The 19,408-nt window shown below is 34.8% G+C and overlaps 3 protein-coding genes across 5 annotated transcripts; 2 read left to right on the forward strand and 1 right to left on the reverse strand.

The window, feature by feature from the left end:
* The first annotated feature begins 12,096 nt into the window (after positions 1-12,096).
* Positions 12,097-15,065, forward strand: LOC106347201 (auxin response factor 3). The gene is made up of 9 exons (XM_013786706.3): positions 12,097-12,703; positions 12,819-12,875; positions 12,949-13,131; positions 13,240-13,324; positions 13,396-13,486; positions 13,567-13,731; positions 13,810-13,929; positions 14,031-14,106; positions 14,181-15,065. Exons 1-9 carry the CDS (start codon positions 12,386-12,388, stop codon positions 14,901-14,903), a joined length of 1,818 nt encoding a protein of 605 aa, XP_013642160.2. The 5' UTR covers positions 12,097-12,385; the 3' UTR covers positions 14,904-15,065.
* A 722-nt stretch (positions 15,066-15,787) lies between these two features.
* LOC106347200 (protein NUCLEAR FUSION DEFECTIVE 6, mitochondrial) lies at positions 15,788-17,149 on the forward strand. Of its 3 annotated transcripts, XM_013786704.3 has the most exons (4): positions 15,832-16,051; positions 16,143-16,267; positions 16,597-16,636; positions 16,904-17,149. In XM_013786704.3, the coding sequence occupies exons 1-3, from the start codon at positions 15,909-15,911 to the stop codon at positions 16,611-16,613; spliced, it is 285 nt and encodes a 94-aa protein (XP_013642158.2). In that variant the 5' UTR covers positions 15,832-15,908; the 3' UTR covers positions 16,614-16,636; positions 16,904-17,149. The 3 variants fall into 3 exon arrangements, with proteins under 3 accessions (XP_013642157.2, XP_013642158.2, XP_013642156.2); XM_013786703.3 differs by lacking the exon at positions 16,597-16,636 and having other exon boundaries at positions 15,788-16,051; XM_013786702.3 differs by lacking the exon at positions 16,597-16,636 and having other exon boundaries at positions 16,140-16,267.
* Positions 17,150-17,193: 44 nt separating this feature from the next.
* On the reverse strand, positions 17,194-18,307 carry LOC106347197 (uncharacterized protein At4g28440-like). The gene is made up of 2 exons (XM_013786700.3): positions 17,835-18,307; positions 17,194-17,625 (listed from the first exon to the last, which is right to left on the reverse strand). The coding sequence occupies exons 1-2, from the start codon at positions 18,190-18,192 to the stop codon at positions 17,441-17,443; spliced, it is 543 nt and encodes a 180-aa protein (XP_013642154.2). The 5' UTR covers positions 18,193-18,307; the 3' UTR covers positions 17,194-17,440.
* Between the last annotated feature and the right edge of the window lie 1,101 nt (positions 18,308-19,408).

Genomic DNA, 19,408 nt, shown 5'->3' on the forward strand with positions numbered 1-19,408 from the left:
AACCTTGAGGGAGGTTCATAACTTCAATTTTTTATTATTATTTTTTTTTAACTTTTCTGTTTGATTTTCAAAAAAAAAAAAAAAAAAAAAAATTAAGCGGACTAATCACGGGCCGCCATGTGGCGTGGGGCCCGCGATACAGTGATGAACCAGGTTCATCCCACTGAACCTGCAAGAGCTGAGTTCACCAAAAAGAGAATATTTTAATATTTTTTTTTTTGGGAAATGTGTGAACTTCTGCATTGAACCTTCAATGCAGATGCTCTAACAATGCATATGCTATCTTAAACTAGCAGTGATAGTTTGAAAAAAAAAACTACGCAGTAATAAGTGTCAGTTCATATTCATTTAAACTGATTGATCTTTCTAATTATAGTATATTTAAACTGTATAATGGGATTACTGTGTATAAATTTGGACAAGGCTAATCCTAATATATGATCAGTCTTAAGAAAATGTAACTCAAAACGTTTATTCACATTGTTAAAATGTTGTTATGAAGTTTCCAGCTATCACAAAATTAATCGACTTTGCTATTTTCCTACAAATTTCCTACACTATATCCTATATACTAATATTAAACTATTTCTATGATGTTTTTATTTTATAAAGGTAATCGATACTTATATGTATTTATATAAATACAGAATAAGCGGTTAGTTCAGGCTTTGGATACTGTTAATTTTTTTCTTTTAAAGTTTTAAGTTTCATAGTTCAACCCTAACACATTTAATAGAGATGTGGTTATGACACCATTTAGGATACTGTTGAGGGAGATTTTCTGATTTTAGTGATACGGTTTAACCTAACCGCACACGTGGATGTACTGTTGGCTGAAAGGCTCTCCTCTCAAGCTTTCCACACCGAAACCTCTCATAATCACACTCTACATAAATGTTTAATTTATACATCGTATTTTGTGAGTTTTGTTTTGCAATTTTCCTCGCTAAAAAGGAAATTGGTAGTATAACCAGGTTAACAGTACCTCGCTTTCAAAAATAATAATTTATGTAAAAACAAAGCAAAGAATAAAGCATCTCTAGAGGGTTTGAGAAACTCTCTTTTTCGCTTTTTTATGACATCAATCAGATAATCTATTGACTCCAAAATAGTTCACTTTTTATTATCGCTAATTTAAATAAAGTTCTAGTGAACTATCTTATTTTAATCTCATTTATATCATATTTATTCGTAAAGTTTTGTCTTTCAAAATGTTTTTTACCTTAGCAAGAAACCACTTGAGATGATCCAACGTCTACTTTGCCTGAAGGACAGATGAAAGCTTTCTCATTCTCATTTTTTTCATGGCCAATGAACTTGAAATCACAGGCCTAATAACTTCAAAGTCCATTTACCATAAAGCCCATCAGATCATCTTTTATTGTGCACCAGCCCATCAGATAATCAAAAGCGTGTAACCCACCCCCAAAATATCGCTTTTAGCTATTTACCCTTTTATGACAAAAGTAAAAAGAAAAAAGAAGAGAATAACATAAAGTTGGAGAGAAATATTTTATTGGATTGTAAAAAAACAATAGAAGCCGACATTATGATGTTTACGTTTAGATGGATACGAGGTAGTTGGATAAGATAAGCTGAATGATAATTTTTTTTTATAAACTTGCTAATATTATGGGTTTTCTTTGTTTTCACCAAAAAGAGAATTATAGATTGAAAATCTTATTTTAGATTGAAAATCTTATTTTTATTGATAGTGTTTAAAATCAATCGGTGTAAAAAATATGGTCTATATCCAAGATTATATAAAGTCAATGCAAATTTATTGCAAGCATATATATAACCCTTCACAATTGCATGCCCAAGTTAGATTCCGAGTGTGCCAATAGTGTAAATGATATTGAGTTCCACTTGATTCTGGCTGGGCCACAACAAAGTCACTTGACACAAGTCTGCAAAAATCCATGGTTGCATCATTAGCACAACAGAATAGAGATTCATTATCTCATCTGCCAAAAGTTTAAACACAGTATGATTGTTCGCCACGAGTTTTCCTTTAATCATATTGTTGTCATCAAATCATCATTCCGTTCGTATGTCTCACTTTACTGTCTTCATAGAGAAACTCCCAAACGTATATATGTTTAATGATTTTAGTTAGTCAATTTAAATATCTTACTTTACTATCTTTTCAATTTATATAACTATGAGAGGCGTAGTTATTATCTAAACTGTTAAATGAAAGGTTTCACCCACTTTTGTTTAGAAAATAGTTTTTTTTTATTGTTCTATCAAAGATAAATTTTATTTAAACTATATTTTCTGATATGTAAATACCATATATAATTATTTAATGTTTAAATCTTATTCTATCTAAATATAAAATTTTATTTGTATAATTTACACCATATTTTCTATATATAGAATATATTTTATTTGATATCATACTTTCTTTATAAATGATGTGTTATTCTTTTGTTTGGAAAACTATTATTATTTTAAAATATTTTATCAAACTATAATTATTTTTAAATCATCTAAAATTATATTTTTTTTAAATGTAAATATCAAAATAATTAATATATATGTTAAATTAATTTTTATTTTATTTTAAACTTAATTTTATTGCATTTACAAAGTATTTTAAAAAAAACTACATTTAATTATGAAATAAATAGTAATATACAGTTATATATATTATTTTAAACTTGTACCGTGCTTTGGACCACTTTTTATTCATTTTCACAATTCAAACATATGTTTTAGAAGCTAGATCCGCTTGATACACACTTGTACTGCTAGATCCACTACATCCATCTTTGTTCTACCCCAATCCGTTTGATCCGCAAACATTTAATCCACTTTCTCCACCAAAGAATCATATATAGCAAGGTAAGTTTCAAATGCAGAAATTCATTCAATTTATCTTCAAAATTTATAAAGAGAGATATATATGATTGATTATACATAAAACTGTCCCAAGTATTTTTAACAAGTTTCTTCTCGATCAACGAGTTAGCCTATATTGTAAATTTTATCGGTTCATGTAACTGTAAAACCTGTTCAGCCAAATGCGGTAGCGCAGCAATTTAGCAAAACATACTTTAAGCATGTTTCTCTAAACTCTAGTTAGGTTAGATACAAGTTGAAGTTCTTTTTTTTTTTGCTAAATGCAAATTGAAGTTTCCCTAAAAGAAAAATGTATTTTTTTTTCTACTTCTGATATTCTGAAAGTTATAAAGGCCAAGTACAAGAGATGGCTGAGAACCAAAATTATGATCCATTACAAAGGGGGTTGTTCGTTTCTCCATCTGTTATCTCCATCCAGATGTTCCATCTATGTAATATATCCAGATGATCCATCTAGAGTTAGAGGATGTTCGTTTCTCCATTTAGATGAACAACATAGATGAGCCATCTCGATAGATTTTATGTTCGTTTTTTTTTTCATTTCCATCCAGTTGAATGTAATTAACAAATTACAAATATACCCATATTTTGATTTAATCATATGTTTGATATTAATTTTAAGTATACTAATTTATATTATTTAGTCTAAAATATATTTGAACTGAAAGTATTTTAAAATTGGCATTTTAACATTTATAATTTTTTATTTCATATAAATATTTAAATTTGCATTTTGACATACATAAATTTATAAGTTTCAGAATATTTAATCTAAAATATGAGAACCAACATAATAGAATGTGATAAAAAGTTTCAAGATATTTAAATTTGCCCACATAACATAATGTGATAAAAAGTTTCAAGATATTTAAATCTAAAAATAAAACCCACATAACATAATGTGATATAAAGTTTCAAAAGCAACAACAACAAAGTTTCAAAAGCATTGGTAACAAGGTTTTAAATATAACAAGCTTGAAAAACACAATTCAATCCTCAAGCTTCAAGAGTTGAGCCAACTATTATAAAATCCCGATTCCAAGAGATGATCCAATTAAAACCTAAAAAAATTCAATTGAGAGAAAATGTCAATAAGCATCAGTACTATCAAAACCACTACACAACAAGCAACCACTCAGCAGATGAATCATCACCAAAACATCACCAAACAAAAACAGAACATCACATATGCGCACATAATCAACATGTCACAACATAAAGACGGTCTCAAGCAAGTCTCAGCAACTCAGATCACATAAGCACAAACATAGCTTTAACAACACACAAGAACACCAAACCAACATCATCAGACAAGAAAAAATGAATTATTACTTTAGTCCAAAGAGCAAATACAATACCAACACAAAGGACACAAGATATACTGAAGCATAAAACAGATTAACCCATCAGCAAGCTTGAAAATCAAATAAACATTACTCTTCTCTCATGTAATTGTGCACCAAATCACAAAACAAGCAGTAGTGCATACCTGTATGATGCTAATATGGAAGTCTAGTTCCTCTTGCCATCTCCATAGTAATAGAGTCACGCATACCCTCCATCACTTTATCACCCGCCTGAATGTATGGAACATGCTTTTGTTCTTGATCATCACCATGTTGTTCATATGATTCCACTCCTTCCCAATATAAGAGGTTGATATCTTCATGCTGCGAATCTCGAATGAAGTCGTGGAGGACCATTGTGGTTGTCACAATCTTTATCCATTTCTTCAACTCATACTTGGGATGTTTTATGTCTGAAATCCTCAGTTTTGCTTTCCATACACCAAAAGTTCTTTCAATTATTGATTTTAAACCAGCTGGTCTGCGGTTAAACAACTCCATAATGTTTGACGGTGTACCTCCTCTTTTGAACTAATCTATATGGTATCTAGTTCTGCGATGAGTACCTAAGTAACCATCTCTAGTAGGATAACCTGAGTCGACCAAATAATATTTTCCAAGTGGTTGGTGAGGAAAGGAAGCTTCCTCAGTAACACAATATGTAAGCACCTTTGTGTCATGTGCTCTCCTAAGAACCCCAACATAAGCATATATGAATCTCATGCTGAAATTACAAATAGCCAGCACATTCATGGTTTCTTCAGATTTACTACCTCTGAATGGCTCCACATTTCCAGATGGTGGACGAACAGGAACATGAATACCATCTAAAGCACCTATGCAATTCTTAAAGTAAGGTCAATACTGCGGATTCCTTACTAGAAAAAGACTAGCATTTGTGAAGTCATTCCTACTCACACTAAAGCATAAATGTAGCATTCGTTGTATAGCTGAATGTAAATTCCATTCTCTAAAACTACCATGCAAGACACATTCTCTAATAAGGCTAAATGATGGACAGTCACAGTATACGACACTATAAGTTTCTATATGATTCTCGCTACACAAGAGTACAAAGCTTTAGACTCACCTTACTGTCCATCTCGACATACACCAAACCGTATCTACTTCAGCGAACTGTATCCTCTACTTCACCAAACCTGAAATATCAAAACCATTACCAAACTTATAATTTCAGAACCATTGCACCTAACAAAAGCTTATTCTCATCAGACAAGATAATTCTCATAACCAAAAGCTGATTCTCATATAATATAAAGAAGTCTCACAAACATAATATCATAAGACAAACGACACTAGAGTTCATACAAAACACAAACACAAACAGAAGCACAAACACAACATAGTCTTCAAGCATCTCTACTTTCACCAGTAGCAAACTCCAAATAGAGAACTTTGTTCTCATCCTCTTCATAGAAAAAGAAGGTCTGACGATTATTAGCATCTTGCTTGAGATGGTTGATAGCTGCTTTGTACAATAGAGATCAAATCCTGGTAGCAGACATCGAATGTAACACTTCCATAGCTCTGGCTGATTACAAATGAACTCAGGATGACACCCTATCATTTTTTTTCTTGTCAGAAAGAACATATGCTACAGTCTGTCCTACTTGCATCCCTTGATCTATTTCTGTTAGTTTTTGTTCTACTTGAAGATGATGGGCTAGTAGTTCTTGATTCAATTGTATCATTGGTTTCCTGAGTAGGAGGAATTTGCCTATATGTAGCATTTGTGTCTTCAGCATCACCATCATCATGATACTAATCAAGATGACCTTCGCCTTGCTGATCCAAATGCTCTTCGCCTTGCTGAGCAATCCATCTTTCACCTCCACTTATGTGAACCGTTCCAAACGCTTTTTCCATCAAGTTCATATTCGCAATTTGCTTCTCTTTAAGCTTTCTTGCTGCTGGCCATTCCTGAAACCAATACAAGAGCTGCCATTTAGACGCTAAAACTAATAGTATGGAACATATCACAACTAGCAAGCGTATTCACGTCAAAATTTTAGCAATCGAAGTCGAAGTGAGCTGATTTAATGTCTGCAAGGCGTCTGTGTAACACATATCAAAGCGTCTGTGATAATAGTCACATTGAACCCTCTAATATGTTCGAAGATCTTGAAAAAACAATATCAAACAAACTGAACAAAATAGCTAATTAACTATACCTTACACAACTCGTTCCACCAATTATCAGACATGTCTATAAACCCAGATGGATCATAACCAAGTCTAGTTCTCTTGCGAGTCAGCCGCTTGAAATGGTCATACTGCTTCTTGCAAGTAGTGTGTTTGATCCCAAACTTTCTCCAAGGTCCTCGTTAAATTCATAGAATTTGTCGATGATGAACTATCTCCGAGCTTCATTAACATTTTTTTTCAACTTTTTCTCAATTCTCAGTTGGAGATATAGCTCAATTGAAGTAACGAAGTAAGGTTTGACCCCAAAAAAAAGTGTTGACAGCAAAAGTTCCATAAATTGAGAAATCGTATTCGGCTGCCTATGGGACATTTTAATTCGTCTTTGTATCTGAATGAAAAATAATAATTCGATTTAATATATTTTGTTTGGTATATCTGCTTATGGTCGCACTAATGACAGGAGTTAAATACGCCAATATTTCTTGACCTTGTATTTTTTTTTTGAACAAAGAGCTTTTATTCATTTATAGTTTTTTTTTAAATAACTAACATGCATATTATTTTTCCTTTTAAAAAGGGACGTATTGTTCAATACTTATGTTTACTTTTTGTACGTAAACGGGACTTCAGTATATTGCTAAAAGTAAGAAAATGGTGTTTTGACTTGTTGGGAAAGTTAGCTGTTTGAGCAAGATAAAAAAGTAATAAAATATTGTTGAAATATAGAGGATTAAAATTCGTTGAACTTGTGCATTTCTTTATTTATTTTATTTTATGAAATAAAAATTATCAAAATAATAAATTCTGTTATGAAAGGCATTTTATAATGAAAGCTAGGGATACATCTAGTACTTTTTTTTTTTAACATGATCCATCTAGTACTATATAATCGAAAATGTAACGCTCTTCGTTTATAGTGTACGAGTGATCTAAACATATACTACTTTCAATTTTGCCCTGAGAAGGAAAGACTATTTACAAATAAAAGCAAGTTTGATTTCTTGAACCAAATAAAATAAAATTTGCATTAAATTGAAAACGCACTATCCAATTATGAATCAATCTTAGTGCGGTGGGTGGCACTGACACAGCTGATTAAAGCTGCGTTTAAAGACCCGAAATAGTAATCAGTCAAAAAAACTAAAGTAAAAGTTTTCTTCTTAAGAAAATCATTTACTCTGTTAGAAACAAAATACCATCACCCTCTCACTTTATGCACATCCACGCGCACATAACTCGTTACTATAGTATTAAATATTTGTGGCGTTTTAGCATTTACAATTTTTAAAAGGGGACGTGTGAAAATAGTGATGCAAAAAGCCTAAGGACAGTTTTAGTTGTATACTGTCAAGTCATTTGTAAATTGTAATTATGTCTCACCTCGTTAATAAATATCTTCTCACCGTTCAAGCGTGGTGTTATCAACTGATTATGTTTTTAATCTTATCAACTCTCTAATCGTGGTTAAGAAATATCTTACAAATCAAGTCATGGTGTTATCAACTGAGAATAGTTTCTAATCTTGTCAAATCTGTAATCATAGTATAGTTAACATACGCACATAAGCCAACATCAATAACAAAATAAAATCAGCACACACCATTTTCTTTACCTTTTTCACGTGATAGCAAAGCAATCAATATTTCAACATTTGTGTTTGCTTTTTTTTTTTCTAAGGCTGATTATGATAAGAGAAAGATTACATAGACAATTCGACAACCGACATTACTACATGCCTTATGGGGACCTACGTCTAACTGTATCACCTGAGCCATCCTATGAAGATTCACGCATGGCCAGATTTACTTGCACCATGCTGAAGATTCCTTGTAAGCATTTCTTCTGTAGTCTTCATAATTGTTTTAATAAATCGCTCTCTCCGGGACTTGAAACCTGGATTTCCTGTAATCTGCAAGAAATTGCATAGTCTAGGATTCGAACCTTAGACCTGGATGTAAAAACCTTTAAATCTTAACCATTAGGCTACGGTGCTTCCATGCATTTGTGTTTGCTAGAAGACCAATATTATACAACATTAAAGCAAACATAATATTCTCTCTGTTTATAGATAAACGATTTTTTAGGAAATTTTTGATGTTTCAAAATAGACTATATTTTCATATATTAATGCATTTTTTAATTTTATCAAAAATTGTGTAACCAATGATATTTTCAATTTGTTTTGTAATTGGTTGAATAACTTTTAATTTATATTTTAGTGATATTTTTAAGATAAAAAATAAGTTTTTTAATAGTTGTGCACAATCTTAAAACTTCGTATATTTTAAAACATATAGAGTAACTTATTCAAATATATATTAATACATATAGAAATGTGTTCATTTTAAGGTGAAATTATATGTAGTGCATCAGTGCATGCTTAACTTCATTCTAACACCGATCACGTGGATCATTTTTTTGTTTGGCAAGAGAGATATTTTCGTAATCTTTTTAAGAGAAAATACAAGTAAAGAGTTGTTCGTTTGTTCATATGTCATCGAGATAATTATTTGTTGATAGTTTATCAATCAGTCCTAAAACATTAATATTGGGAGGACGTTTTTTCAGCCCTCGATTAAACAAAAGAAAACGTAAGGGAAGAAGCATTGAATGAGTGTGGGGTTTGTTTCTGCAAAATCTCCAGAGAAAGAAAAGTGAATGAAGGGCTCTCACAAGAATGGAGAGTACGCGCTAAGAAGGAACGTGAGGGTCGAGACTTTCCAAAAGAAGATAGGAAACATATGTCGGGGCATTAACCATTTGTGTATTTGGATTCGTAACCCGTTTTGTCCGGGTCCTGCCCCAGTCTACTTGCGATGTGTGCCTCTATAGCCTCTTCTCTATTGCTGTATCTATAGATGTAGACTGTTCTCTCGCGTGTTCACCAAAAAAACAACAGCACAAATCTTGAAATAAAAACGAAGAAAGAAAGAAAATAAAAAGTCGCCCTTGATCCTCGGGTTCTTTGTAATTTATGACACTCCCAATTTAAGACCCTCTTCACCTTTTTATCTACGTATCTATCTGTCCTTTTTACAGATTTTTAATTACATTTATACCCCTACATGTTGTACTTGTACAGGTTTAGTTGTCCCTATTCTTTGCTACATCGTGGCCATTTGAATTCCACCCAAGTAATAAATAACAATCTACTTCTTGTTAAGTTTTTGGGTATTTTTCATCTTTGTTATAATGTACTCTCTAATCTCTATACATTTGTACTAGTTAGATGGGCCAGAAAAATATTCAAATGAAGTGATCAACCAAGACATCACCACATAATCGACCAAACATTTCAAAACAAACTAATAAATGAAGTGTTCGACCAGTGATACTTTGTAATGATCGACCAATAAGTGACGGTACTTGTAACCGACGCGGTTCGGTATATGATCCTAATCTATTTTATTTAAGAGACGTTAGTAGACTTAAGTCTCTTTTAGTTTAGTTGTTTTTAAGATAAGAGAATCTATCTTGCTTCTCTTCAAGAAGATCATCTCTTGACACTTATGAATTGGTGACACTTCCTTAATCCATATTTACAATCCTTGATCTTTTATGCTCGTGAACTATTTGTCAAATGCTAGCTTGACTCATATGTTAGAGAGTTTTTTAGCCAAAGAAAATGAAATTTAAGGTGAATTGTGAGTGTCTGATGTACAATTTACTCAATTTGGAAATGGGAGTTTAGGAAAAATATATAATGCGCATTGTGACAAACACCATAAAAATGACTAAGTCAATGATTAATCATGCTCAAGGATTGAGCCTAATTAACCATCTGATATTTTTATATATTATCTTGTTACATGATTTCCTATGTTTTTAGTTTTTTACCCTTCTTGAATTTGTAGGCAAACAGTTTTTTGTTTGTTTGCTTGTATATTAAGATCTAATCTAATTCAAAATAGGGTATGATTAGGCTAGTTCCTTATCTGGGTCGACATAATCATAAGCATTTTCGAACCTCATTTTACCAAACACATATAATCATATATAATCCCTACCATCTGTTTCTCCCAACATATCCTACCATTTATGTGACCCTACTTTGTAGATACGCAATAAGTCCCCTCTTTTTACAATGAAATTTGGTATGTTTATCATTTATATACTATGATGACTTTATAGGTTCAGGAACAAATCTATATTAGTTTAGGGAAGACATTGCAAAAAAAATCTCTATTAGTATTAACGGAACAAAACTCCATTAGTATTAATCAATACGATCACCAGTTCACCACGTATAAAGATTATACGATGGATCATTAATAGAAAGTTATACTAAGTTGTCAAAATAAAATCTAATAATCAGAAAATGGCAAATCAATAGAAAACAAAGTTCGCATGGTCTTGCATGCCATCGACGTCTTTGTCGATGTTGTCTCCTTCGTTGTCATTCCTGTTGGTTGCGATTTCGGGTATCGTTTACGGTAAATAAATATATATATTTTTTCTCGGTGATATTTTCTTTCTTGCTCAGAATTTTAACTAGGGCAAATCTTCAAAATAGCACATTTCTAAGTTTATATCACAAAAATAGTACTCAAAAACTAAAATGACCAAAATAGCATTTTATCTTTTGAAAAATTTAAATTTTTTTATTTTTCAAAATTTGAAATCTTATCTCCAAAACCTCATTTCTCAACTCTAAACCCTAAAACCTAAACTCTAAACCCTAAACCCTAAATTCTAAACCCTAAACCCACCCCTTGAGTGCTATTTTTGTGACTTTTGGCATTGAGTGCTAGTTTGGGAATAAAAACTTGATTTAGTGATATTTTGGTCTTTTTCTCTTTTAACTAGTTCTTCGTCATTTAAAATCTATTTTCATATGCAGTTTTTTTTTTATTATTCAAACCAGTGAAGAATTTTATCAAAAAAAAAACCATTTAAGAAGCAATCACAAGGTCTTATATAAATTATACTTCTAAATGCATTATGTGGATGTAAATTATGTGCGTCCTACTCCAATAATGTAGCTTAAAAATCTAGCAAACAAATTTCGCAGACATTACATATATTAATTTCAAAATTTTCAGAAATCAATCTAATTAGTTTCAAACTTGAATCACAATACAAAACACATGATTATCCATCATAGAGACGTATTCATCAGAAAAAAAAAGACTTTCTCAAAGTATATACCACCAAGTCACTAAAAAAAGAAAAAAAAAACTATAACAAACTATTCCACTACCGTACTAAATAATCACGGGATATATATATATAAAAATAAAATGTAGAATATAACGGTAATCCACAGTTCCACACATTCAAATCTAACCATAAACAAAAAAAAAAACACATGAACTGCCTTTCGTTTTGTTTTTACTACGCACACATGGACCGCCTGAAATAATAAATTGATAATAATGTGGTAAATACCTTAAACTAATCACTTATGTGCATCGATCCCTAAAAGTATGCGACCACTATTCTCCACCACTAGAAATAAAAAAGTAATCAAAAGAGACGACAAATAAAGAGATTAATTATTCTTGCAGATCTTATTGTATAACCCATCATTAATACTTGTAATGAAAAAACACTTGTATAAAGTACATCTGTAAAAACCCAATAGTATTATCAACATTGCAAAAACCTTTGGTTAAAAAAAAGGGTAATAAAGAAGAAGAAGAAGAAACCAATCTATCAAAAAATCTAATCTCAACACGCACAAAAGGTCTAAAAGCCACACCACACACATCAGTCACCAGACGTAGCAGAAGAGACCACTGTACTACACAGAGAGCAGCACTCAGTACTATTCTGAGTTCTGACCCTCCCGCTCTCCTCTTAAACACTGTCTCAAAAGAAAAATTAAAAATCAAAACTTTTATTCTCAAACGAAAAATTAAAAATCTTGGCTTTTAAGACTCACTCGCTCATATCACTGTGCTGCTCTCTTCTCTTCACTTTTCTGAAAGAGGGTAAAGTTCCAAGTCATGAAGAAATAAAAAAAGCTCTTATCTTTTATCTCTTTATCTCTCTCTCTCTCTCTGATGGGTGGTTTAATTGATCTGAACGTGACGGAGGAGCAAGAAGAAGAAACGACACCGTCTTCAGGCTCCGGGTCTCTCTCTCCGTGTGATTCTTCGTCTTCAGCTTCTGCGTTTGGTGTGAGTGGGTCTTCTTCTTCGTCTGGGGTATGTCTGGAGCTGTGGCATGCTTGTGCTGGACCCCTCATCTCTCTCCCGAAAAGAGGAAGCCTCGTGTTGTATTTCCCTCAGGGACATTTAGAACAAGCCCCCGATTTCTCCGCCGCGATTTACGGGCTCCCTCCTCACGTGTTCTGTCGTATTCTTGATGTCAAGCTTCACGTATGTCTTTATAAACCTCTTCTTGTCTTTTTATTTATTTTTGTTTCTTTTGGAGGAGGAGAAAAAAAAATTTATCTTTTTTTTTTTGTGAATCTGAATTGAGATGGTTTTGTAGGCAGAGACAGCTACTGATGAAGTGTATGCTCAAGTCTCTCTGCTTCCTGAGTCTGAGGTGAGTGTTTTCTTTTTAAAGCTTTTGAGTCTTGGAACAGTTTTTAGAGAAGAGGTTTTTTTTTTTGTTACAGGACGTTGAGAGGAAGGTGCGTGAGGGAGTGATAGATGTTGATGGTGGGGAGGAGGATTATGAGGTGGTTAAGAGGACTAATACTCCTCATATGTTCTGTAAAACACTCACTGCTTCTGATACAAGTACACATGGTGGCTTCTCTGTTCCTCGCCGTGCTGCTGAGGATTGCTTCCCTCCTCTGGTACTTGCTGCACACACACTCTCTACATTGCACATTATTTGTCTGAGATAATTCAGAGATTTAGTTGTTTTTTTCATAAGTTTATTGTGATGTTATATCGTTATGTAGGACTATACTCAGCCCAGGCCTTCCCAGGAGCTTCTTGCTAGGGATCTTCATGGCCTGGAGTGGCGTTTTCGCCACATATACCGAGGTAATTTTGTTGCCTTATGTTGCTTCTTGTTTCCCTTGAGACAATAGATGAATGGTTTGAGTGTCTTTTAGGACAACCTAGGAGGCATTTGCTCACTACTGGATGGAGTGCGTTTGTGAACAAGAAGAAGCTTGTCTCTGGTGATGCTGTGCTTTTCCTCAGGTAATTAAAAAAAAACTTTTTACTGTTCTCTAGCTACAATAAAAATCTCTTTGAATCTTATGGTTTTTTCTCTAATATAGAGGTGATGATGGCAAACTGCGCTTGGGAGTGAGAAGAGCTTCTCAAATCGAAGGTGCTTCTGCTTTCTCCAGTCAGTATAATCAGAACATGAACCACAATAATTTCGCTGAAGTAGTTCATGCCATATCCACCAATAGTGCTTTCAACATCTACTACAACCCCAAGTAAGCTCCAACCACAATAGTTCTTGTTTATTGATTCCATTCTAAGTAATAAGGTGCAATTGGCAAAACCTTTTTCAGGGCAAGCTGGTCAAACTTCATAATCCCTGCACCGAAGTTCTTGAAGACTGTTGACTATCCATTTTGTATCGGTATGAGATTCAAAGCAAGGGTTGAGTCTGAAGATGCCTCTGAGAGAAGGTTATATCTCAAGCTTTTAAGAGAACTTTTGGCAACACATGAGTTTTATTTTCTCTATCCTTCTAAAATGTTTTTTTTTTCTTTTGCATATGTTATGTCAGATCCCCTGGGATAATAACTGGAATCAACGACTTGGATCCTATCAGGTGGCCTGGTTCTAAATGGAGATGCCTCTTGGTAAGCTATGAGTTATAGATCTTCTAAAAATATCACTTGCTTGCACTGAAACTATATTTTGATGTCATATCCAGGTAAGGTGGGACGACACTGATGCAAATGGGCATCATCAACAGCGCATCTCACCATGGGAGATAGAACCATCTGGTTCAATCTCCAGTTCAGGCAGCTTCATAACAACTGGTCCCAAGAGAAGCAGGATTGGCTTTTCCTCAGGAAAGCCTGACATCCCTGTCTCTGGTTCTGGTGCCACAGACTTTGAGGAATCTCTAAGATTCCAGAGGGTCTTGCAAGGTCAAGAAATTTTTCACGGTTTCATCAACACCTCTTCGGATGGTGGTGCTGGTGCCAGGAGAGGCAGGTTCAAAGGAACGGAGTTTGGTGACTCTTATGGGTTCCATAAGGTCTTGCAAGGTCAAGAAACAGTTCCCGCTTACCCAATGATGACCGATCAACGGCACCAGGGGATGAGCCAGAGGAACATTTGGTGTGGTCCGTTCCAGAACTTTAGCACACGTATCCTCCCGCCATCTTCAGTCCACGTGTCTTCACCACTACCCTCAAGCGGTCCTAACGTGCGTCTGGAAGATCATCACGGAGGTTCAGGCAGGTGCAGGCTGTTTGGTTTCCCGTTGAGGGATGAGACCACGGCGGTTGGGTCTGGGATGGTTGTTGGCCCTTGTGTGGAAGGGCAAAATGGGAGTTCCATAAGAGGTGGTGTTTCTGCTGTTCAGAGCAGTCATCATGGAAGGGACATATATGGGATGAGAGATATGTTGCTAGACATTGCTCTCTAGTGTTGTTTGGTTTATGTGTGTGTTTGTATGCTTGTGGCTTAAGTATGTTTTTAGTTGATTTTATTATTATGGAGATGACTTGGCTAGCTAACTTTCGGATGTCACAAGTTGATGGCTTTTGTAAACTTGGTTGTTTCTTTGCAAGAATGATTTTTATTATTAGCTTCAAGTTATGAAAAAGTATTTTTTTTTATTGATGGTTGTGGTTTGGTATTATTTTTGTGGCATGTATTTATTGGCTACTGAGATTAAGTGAACGTGTGTTTTTTTCCCCTTTGGCTGGTTATGACTTGTGTGGTTCTAAACCGGGATCTCTTCAGCTTATAATTTGATGATAAATGTAGAAGGAAATGCGGTTAGTATTGGTAGCGTTATGAGTTATGATGGCCTAATCAGCATTTTTGTTTGTTACACTGGTTGTTGACTCAAGGGTGGTAACGTTTGCAATTTTTGGTGTGTTGTTATTTGCTCATCGAGGTTTCGCCTTCCCTATCACAATGACACCTCGTAGTTGCATGTGGAGAGGAATTGAAGAAAATCAACCTCAATTTTCCCTACATCATTTAGGGTGACACCAAGTGAACGAAGATGAACACTATGTTCTTTAACATCCTTTAAACTTTTTACCATTCACAAGGAATAGGTTATCCTTTTCGTTCCTCTTCGTTCCTTTATTTGTAAAAAATTATAGAACAAATTAATTCTTCATTAATTTTGATAAAGAACTATTATTTTTCATTATTTCTAAAATTTTATTCCTATTCGTTCTTTTCTTATCTGTTTTTATTGTTACCAATCACTCCTTAATTTTATTCCTACTCGTTTTTAGCAAACGTTGATTATGCACTCAAAAGAGATAAATAAATAAAGTGGGTACAAACGCTAATTTAAACAAAAAAAGAAAATAATACTCCGTATATCTGCTTATACCTATGAGTCAATGCTCCAAAGTCAAAACCCTATACTAATCCCAAAGTGGTTCTCTTCCAAAATCGAAACTTTCAGATGTCCGCCGCCAGATCATTTATCCGCTCCGGCGCCGGCCGAGCAGCCGCGGCAGCATTTCGTTCGACAAAACCTATGCCGTCTTCTGCGCGGTCTTCGTTTAAGATGCCTAAACCGAGCCCACTCTCTCCCCGCGTTTTCAGGTAAAACACATTTGAACCTTTTAAAGATTCCAAAAAAAAACATCGATGTTTAGCTGATTTTTGATTTTCCATTTTTAAAATGAAAAAGAAGATCACCGGTGGCATTGAGCTGCTGCGTGGAGACGATGCTTCCGTACCACACGGCCACTGCTTCTGCCTTGCTCAATTCCATGCTCTCTGTTTCTTCATCTCGCTGCTCCGTTTGGACCCTCGGAGGTCATTCTCTATTCATCTTTCTTCCTCTGCAGTTATGATTGAATTTCTTATTAGTTCTAATCCTTGTTTCCAATTCACATTTCAATATTCAGAAGTTAACATTCTACACCACTTCGGGCTTAGTGTTTTTTTTTTGTATGAAACTTGAAGTTGTAGCTAACTATGTTGCCATCTAACTACTTTCCTAATGAGTCGTTGGATAAATTTAGGGAGTATAGTGAATCACAGCCTTCCTTACCCGTGGCCCTCCTGTGTCATAATTTGACAATTTTTTAGTTCAAATGTATTTCTTTGCATATAATGAGAACTCTCAACTTTTGCTTTTCTAGGGAAAGATGATAACTGAAGAACAATCAACAAGAGTGTGTTGTAAGCTATCTATCATGTTTGTTCTTGTAAGAATAAAAAGGGTAGTCTTTAAGTGTTCATTAGGCTCTGTAGTAGTTTAGATCAAAGCAGGTTCATAGTTTCCCTCTTTCCCGAAATCAACCTTTCTTTTGTGAAAAAGTATCGAATTTTTCTTATTATATTCTTTCACATGAATGCCAGTAGAAACTTTCATGAAAAAGTTTTTTTCTCTATTTAATCAATGCACAGTTAGTTCTCTCTGGACACTGATATGTTTTATTTGTTCAGATATCATTGATGATGCATGATGGTTTTCAAATGGAGAGTGGGGGAATGAATGCAGTTGAAGGCAAGATGACGAAGTGTTGTTTTTCTATTGTAAAGAATCTTAAGTGACAGCAAACTGAGTCATGTTTCTTCTTAGGTCATAAGATCTGCCTTTTAGCCTTTAAGAGTGTCCTATACATTTTGTCAAGGACCGACCAGTTCAATTCCGGACATAAGTAAAAGACCACATAGACCTGATTCATGCTTCTTTTTTACTCTAAAAATTAAAACTTGCAATTGGCAAGACAATATTGTACGCACGAAGCTCTTTACCAAATTCTTTTACATTAACCTCTCTGTTCAAGCCTCAAGGACCAAACATAAGCAGAGAGAAGAGTTACGGGTACATGTACTGATCATAGATCATGCACCAAAACAACGAGATCATCATAATAGCCTACTCGTGGATAGATAGCAAACTTGCAACAACATAAGATAAAACATAAGCTTCCCACCCTTGTTCATTTGACCAAAAACTCTTGTGGCGCTTGATACCCACTACTCAACATTAACTAGCTCGTACTCCACAAGAGACAAGTTGTTATCTTCTTTAACGGTTATGTCAGCCGGTTCAGTGACCTCAATGCGACCCCATTTGTCAACAGCAAGCCTCATTGATCCCTTGAACATATCTATCTTCGCATTCCGGAGATTCACAGTAGTTCCTGGCTTCATCAAGTCCACTACACCCACAAAAAAAAACAAAGACTTAGCCAAGTGATCCACTTTTGAATAACCATTTGGAGGAAAACAGAGTACAAGAGGTCCTAGAGAGTGTCTTTAATTAACAAAATCTCAAACTTTAGCAAAGAAAAGACTTGAAAAGTATTAAACTTTCGAGTTCTTAGCACAAAAAGATTCAACCTTTCACGAAGGAAATCAACTAACTCACCTTGATCGTTGCGAGCGGTGAAGAGGATGGAAGCAGTCTCGTCTCCGACAAGGCACTCAGCGATCCTAACAGGTCGGAGGTGAGAAGAAGCAGCGCCTGGCTTCTGAGTAACGGGATTCTGATCGACGACTTTAACAGTCAAGGTGTGACCGCTCGTGCCTGGTTTGAGCTGATCCACCTTGACGAACACAGGCTTCTTCTTCTCCTGCAAGCCCTGATTCGTCTGCTGATACCGAGCACGCGTCTGAGGCGGCGGGTTTCTCCCCTGTCGCCGCGGCGGAGGCGGTCCGTTTCGTTGCCGGGGTGGTCTTTGCTGAGAGTTGTCGGTGGTGTTCGATGCAGTTGGAGCTGAAGACATCTCTTGAGGAAGAAGATTAATGGAGAATGTTATGTGCTCTGTCTCTCTCTTGTGTGTTTGCTGTGTGAAGTTTTTCGATCTCTTGAAGAAAGCCCTAGAAAGAAGACTTTCTGATTCCTTTAGTGGAATTTACTATTTTTCCTCATATTTTTTCTTCTTTTAACTGAAAAGTAAAAAAAAAATGAAGTCCAAGATAATCGTTCGGATGGCTTAGAATCACCAGTTCCTCTAGTTTTCTAGTTTTCTTTTGTAGTTTGGTCTGTATACTCTCTTTTCAATCACCAGTTCCTCTTTTTCTCTTATCAGATTTGAATTTTTAGGGTTTTGATTTCTTTTAAATCTCTAGATTTGGAGTTGTTGATTTATTAGAATCCGATCCAGATATATCAGTCATGTTCTTTTGATAAACGCAGTATCTTGCGTCAGCGTCACCAAATATTCAAGCGATGAAAGAAATGCGGACAGAGATGACGAGAAAGAAATGTCGCGTAACAGCAAAAGGATACGCCGCAGTCTCGTTTAATTGACGCTAGAATTTCAAGCGGTCAAATATCATCGGAAATCTGACGCCGCGTCTCGTTTAACTAACACCGGATTCAGTGGTTCTTTGCCATCATACTTTTAAAGCAACAAAATTACAGGGTTAATTGGAGACGTTGACGCTAGACGCAGCTTCTATCAAAAGAACAGGGCTATCGTTGTTTTGGTTTAGCCTTGTCAGATTGCTTTCAGCTTGGCCTATATTTTTCATCATTTATCTCATCTGATGTTTGATAGTTGACAGAAAGAGTGAATCTGAAGCGTTTTTAGTGGTTTTTACTGTTTGTTCTCTGTCTTGGTTCAGCAATGGTGTAAGGTAGTGGTACACGGTGGCGTAGTTGTGTGTGGTGAACAGAAAATGCCTATTGTTCTTCGAAAGTTTCAAGTTTTTTTGTCATCTCTCTATTTCTCAGTTTTAAAAAAGTCTTTCTCGCAATTTTTTAATAAGTTTGTTCCGGTTGTTCGTCTAATTATCGGTGGTTTCTGGTGAAACAGTAAAAAGAAGTTGGGGTTTTAGGCCTCCCAATGAAGGTTTCGTTGGAGGAAGAGACTTTAGTTTTCGGTGTTGGTCTCTTCTCTTTGTGGACTTTCATGTTAGGCGTTTTGGTTTTGGTTTGGTACCACGGTGGGTTCAGGTATGATTTATCGTATTGTTGTATTGGCCACTCCTTCGCTT

The sequence above is a fragment of the Brassica napus genome, chromosome A5 (genome assembly GCF_020379485.1).
Source record: "Brassica napus cultivar Da-Ae chromosome A5, Da-Ae, whole genome shotgun sequence".
NCBI lineage: Eukaryota > Viridiplantae > Streptophyta > Magnoliopsida > Brassicales > Brassicaceae > Brassica > Brassica napus.

What these genes read in the sequence shown, in the direction of transcription:
- LOC106347201 (XM_013786706.3), top strand. Translation starts at nt 12,386, where the DNA reads ATGGGTGGTTTAATTGATCTGAACGTGACGGAGGAGCAAGAAGAAGAA. An exon ending in GATGCTGTGCTTTTCCTCAG is followed by an intron (nt 13,487 to 13,566) that starts GTAATTAAAAAA and finishes TCTCTAATATAG; the next exon opens with AGGTGATGATGGCAAACTGC. An exon ending in AACATCTACTACAACCCCAA is followed by an intron (nt 13,732 to 13,809) that starts GTAAGCTCCAAC and finishes AACCTTTTTCAG; the next exon opens with GGCAAGCTGGTCAAACTTCA.
- LOC106347200 (XM_013786702.3), top strand. Translation starts at nt 15,909, where the DNA reads ATGTCCGCCGCCAGATCATTTATCCGCTCCGGCGCCGGCCGAGCAGCC. An exon ending in CTCTCTCCCCGCGTTTTCAG is followed by an intron (nt 16,052 to 16,139) that starts GTAAAACACATT and finishes AAAATGAAAAAG; the next exon opens with AAGATCACCGGTGGCATTGA. An exon ending in CTCCGTTTGGACCCTCGGAG is followed by an intron (nt 16,268 to 16,903) that starts GTCATTCTCTAT and finishes TTATTTGTTCAG; the next exon opens with ATATCATTGATGATGCATGA.
- LOC106347197 (XM_013786700.3), bottom strand. Translation starts at nt 18,192, where the DNA reads ATGTCTTCAGCTCCAACTGCATCGAACACCACCGACAACTCTCAGCAA. An exon ending in CACCGCTCGCAACGATCAAG is followed by an intron (nt 17,626 to 17,834) that starts GTGAGTTAGTTG and finishes TTGTGGGTGTAG; the next exon opens with TGGACTTGATGAAGCCAGGA.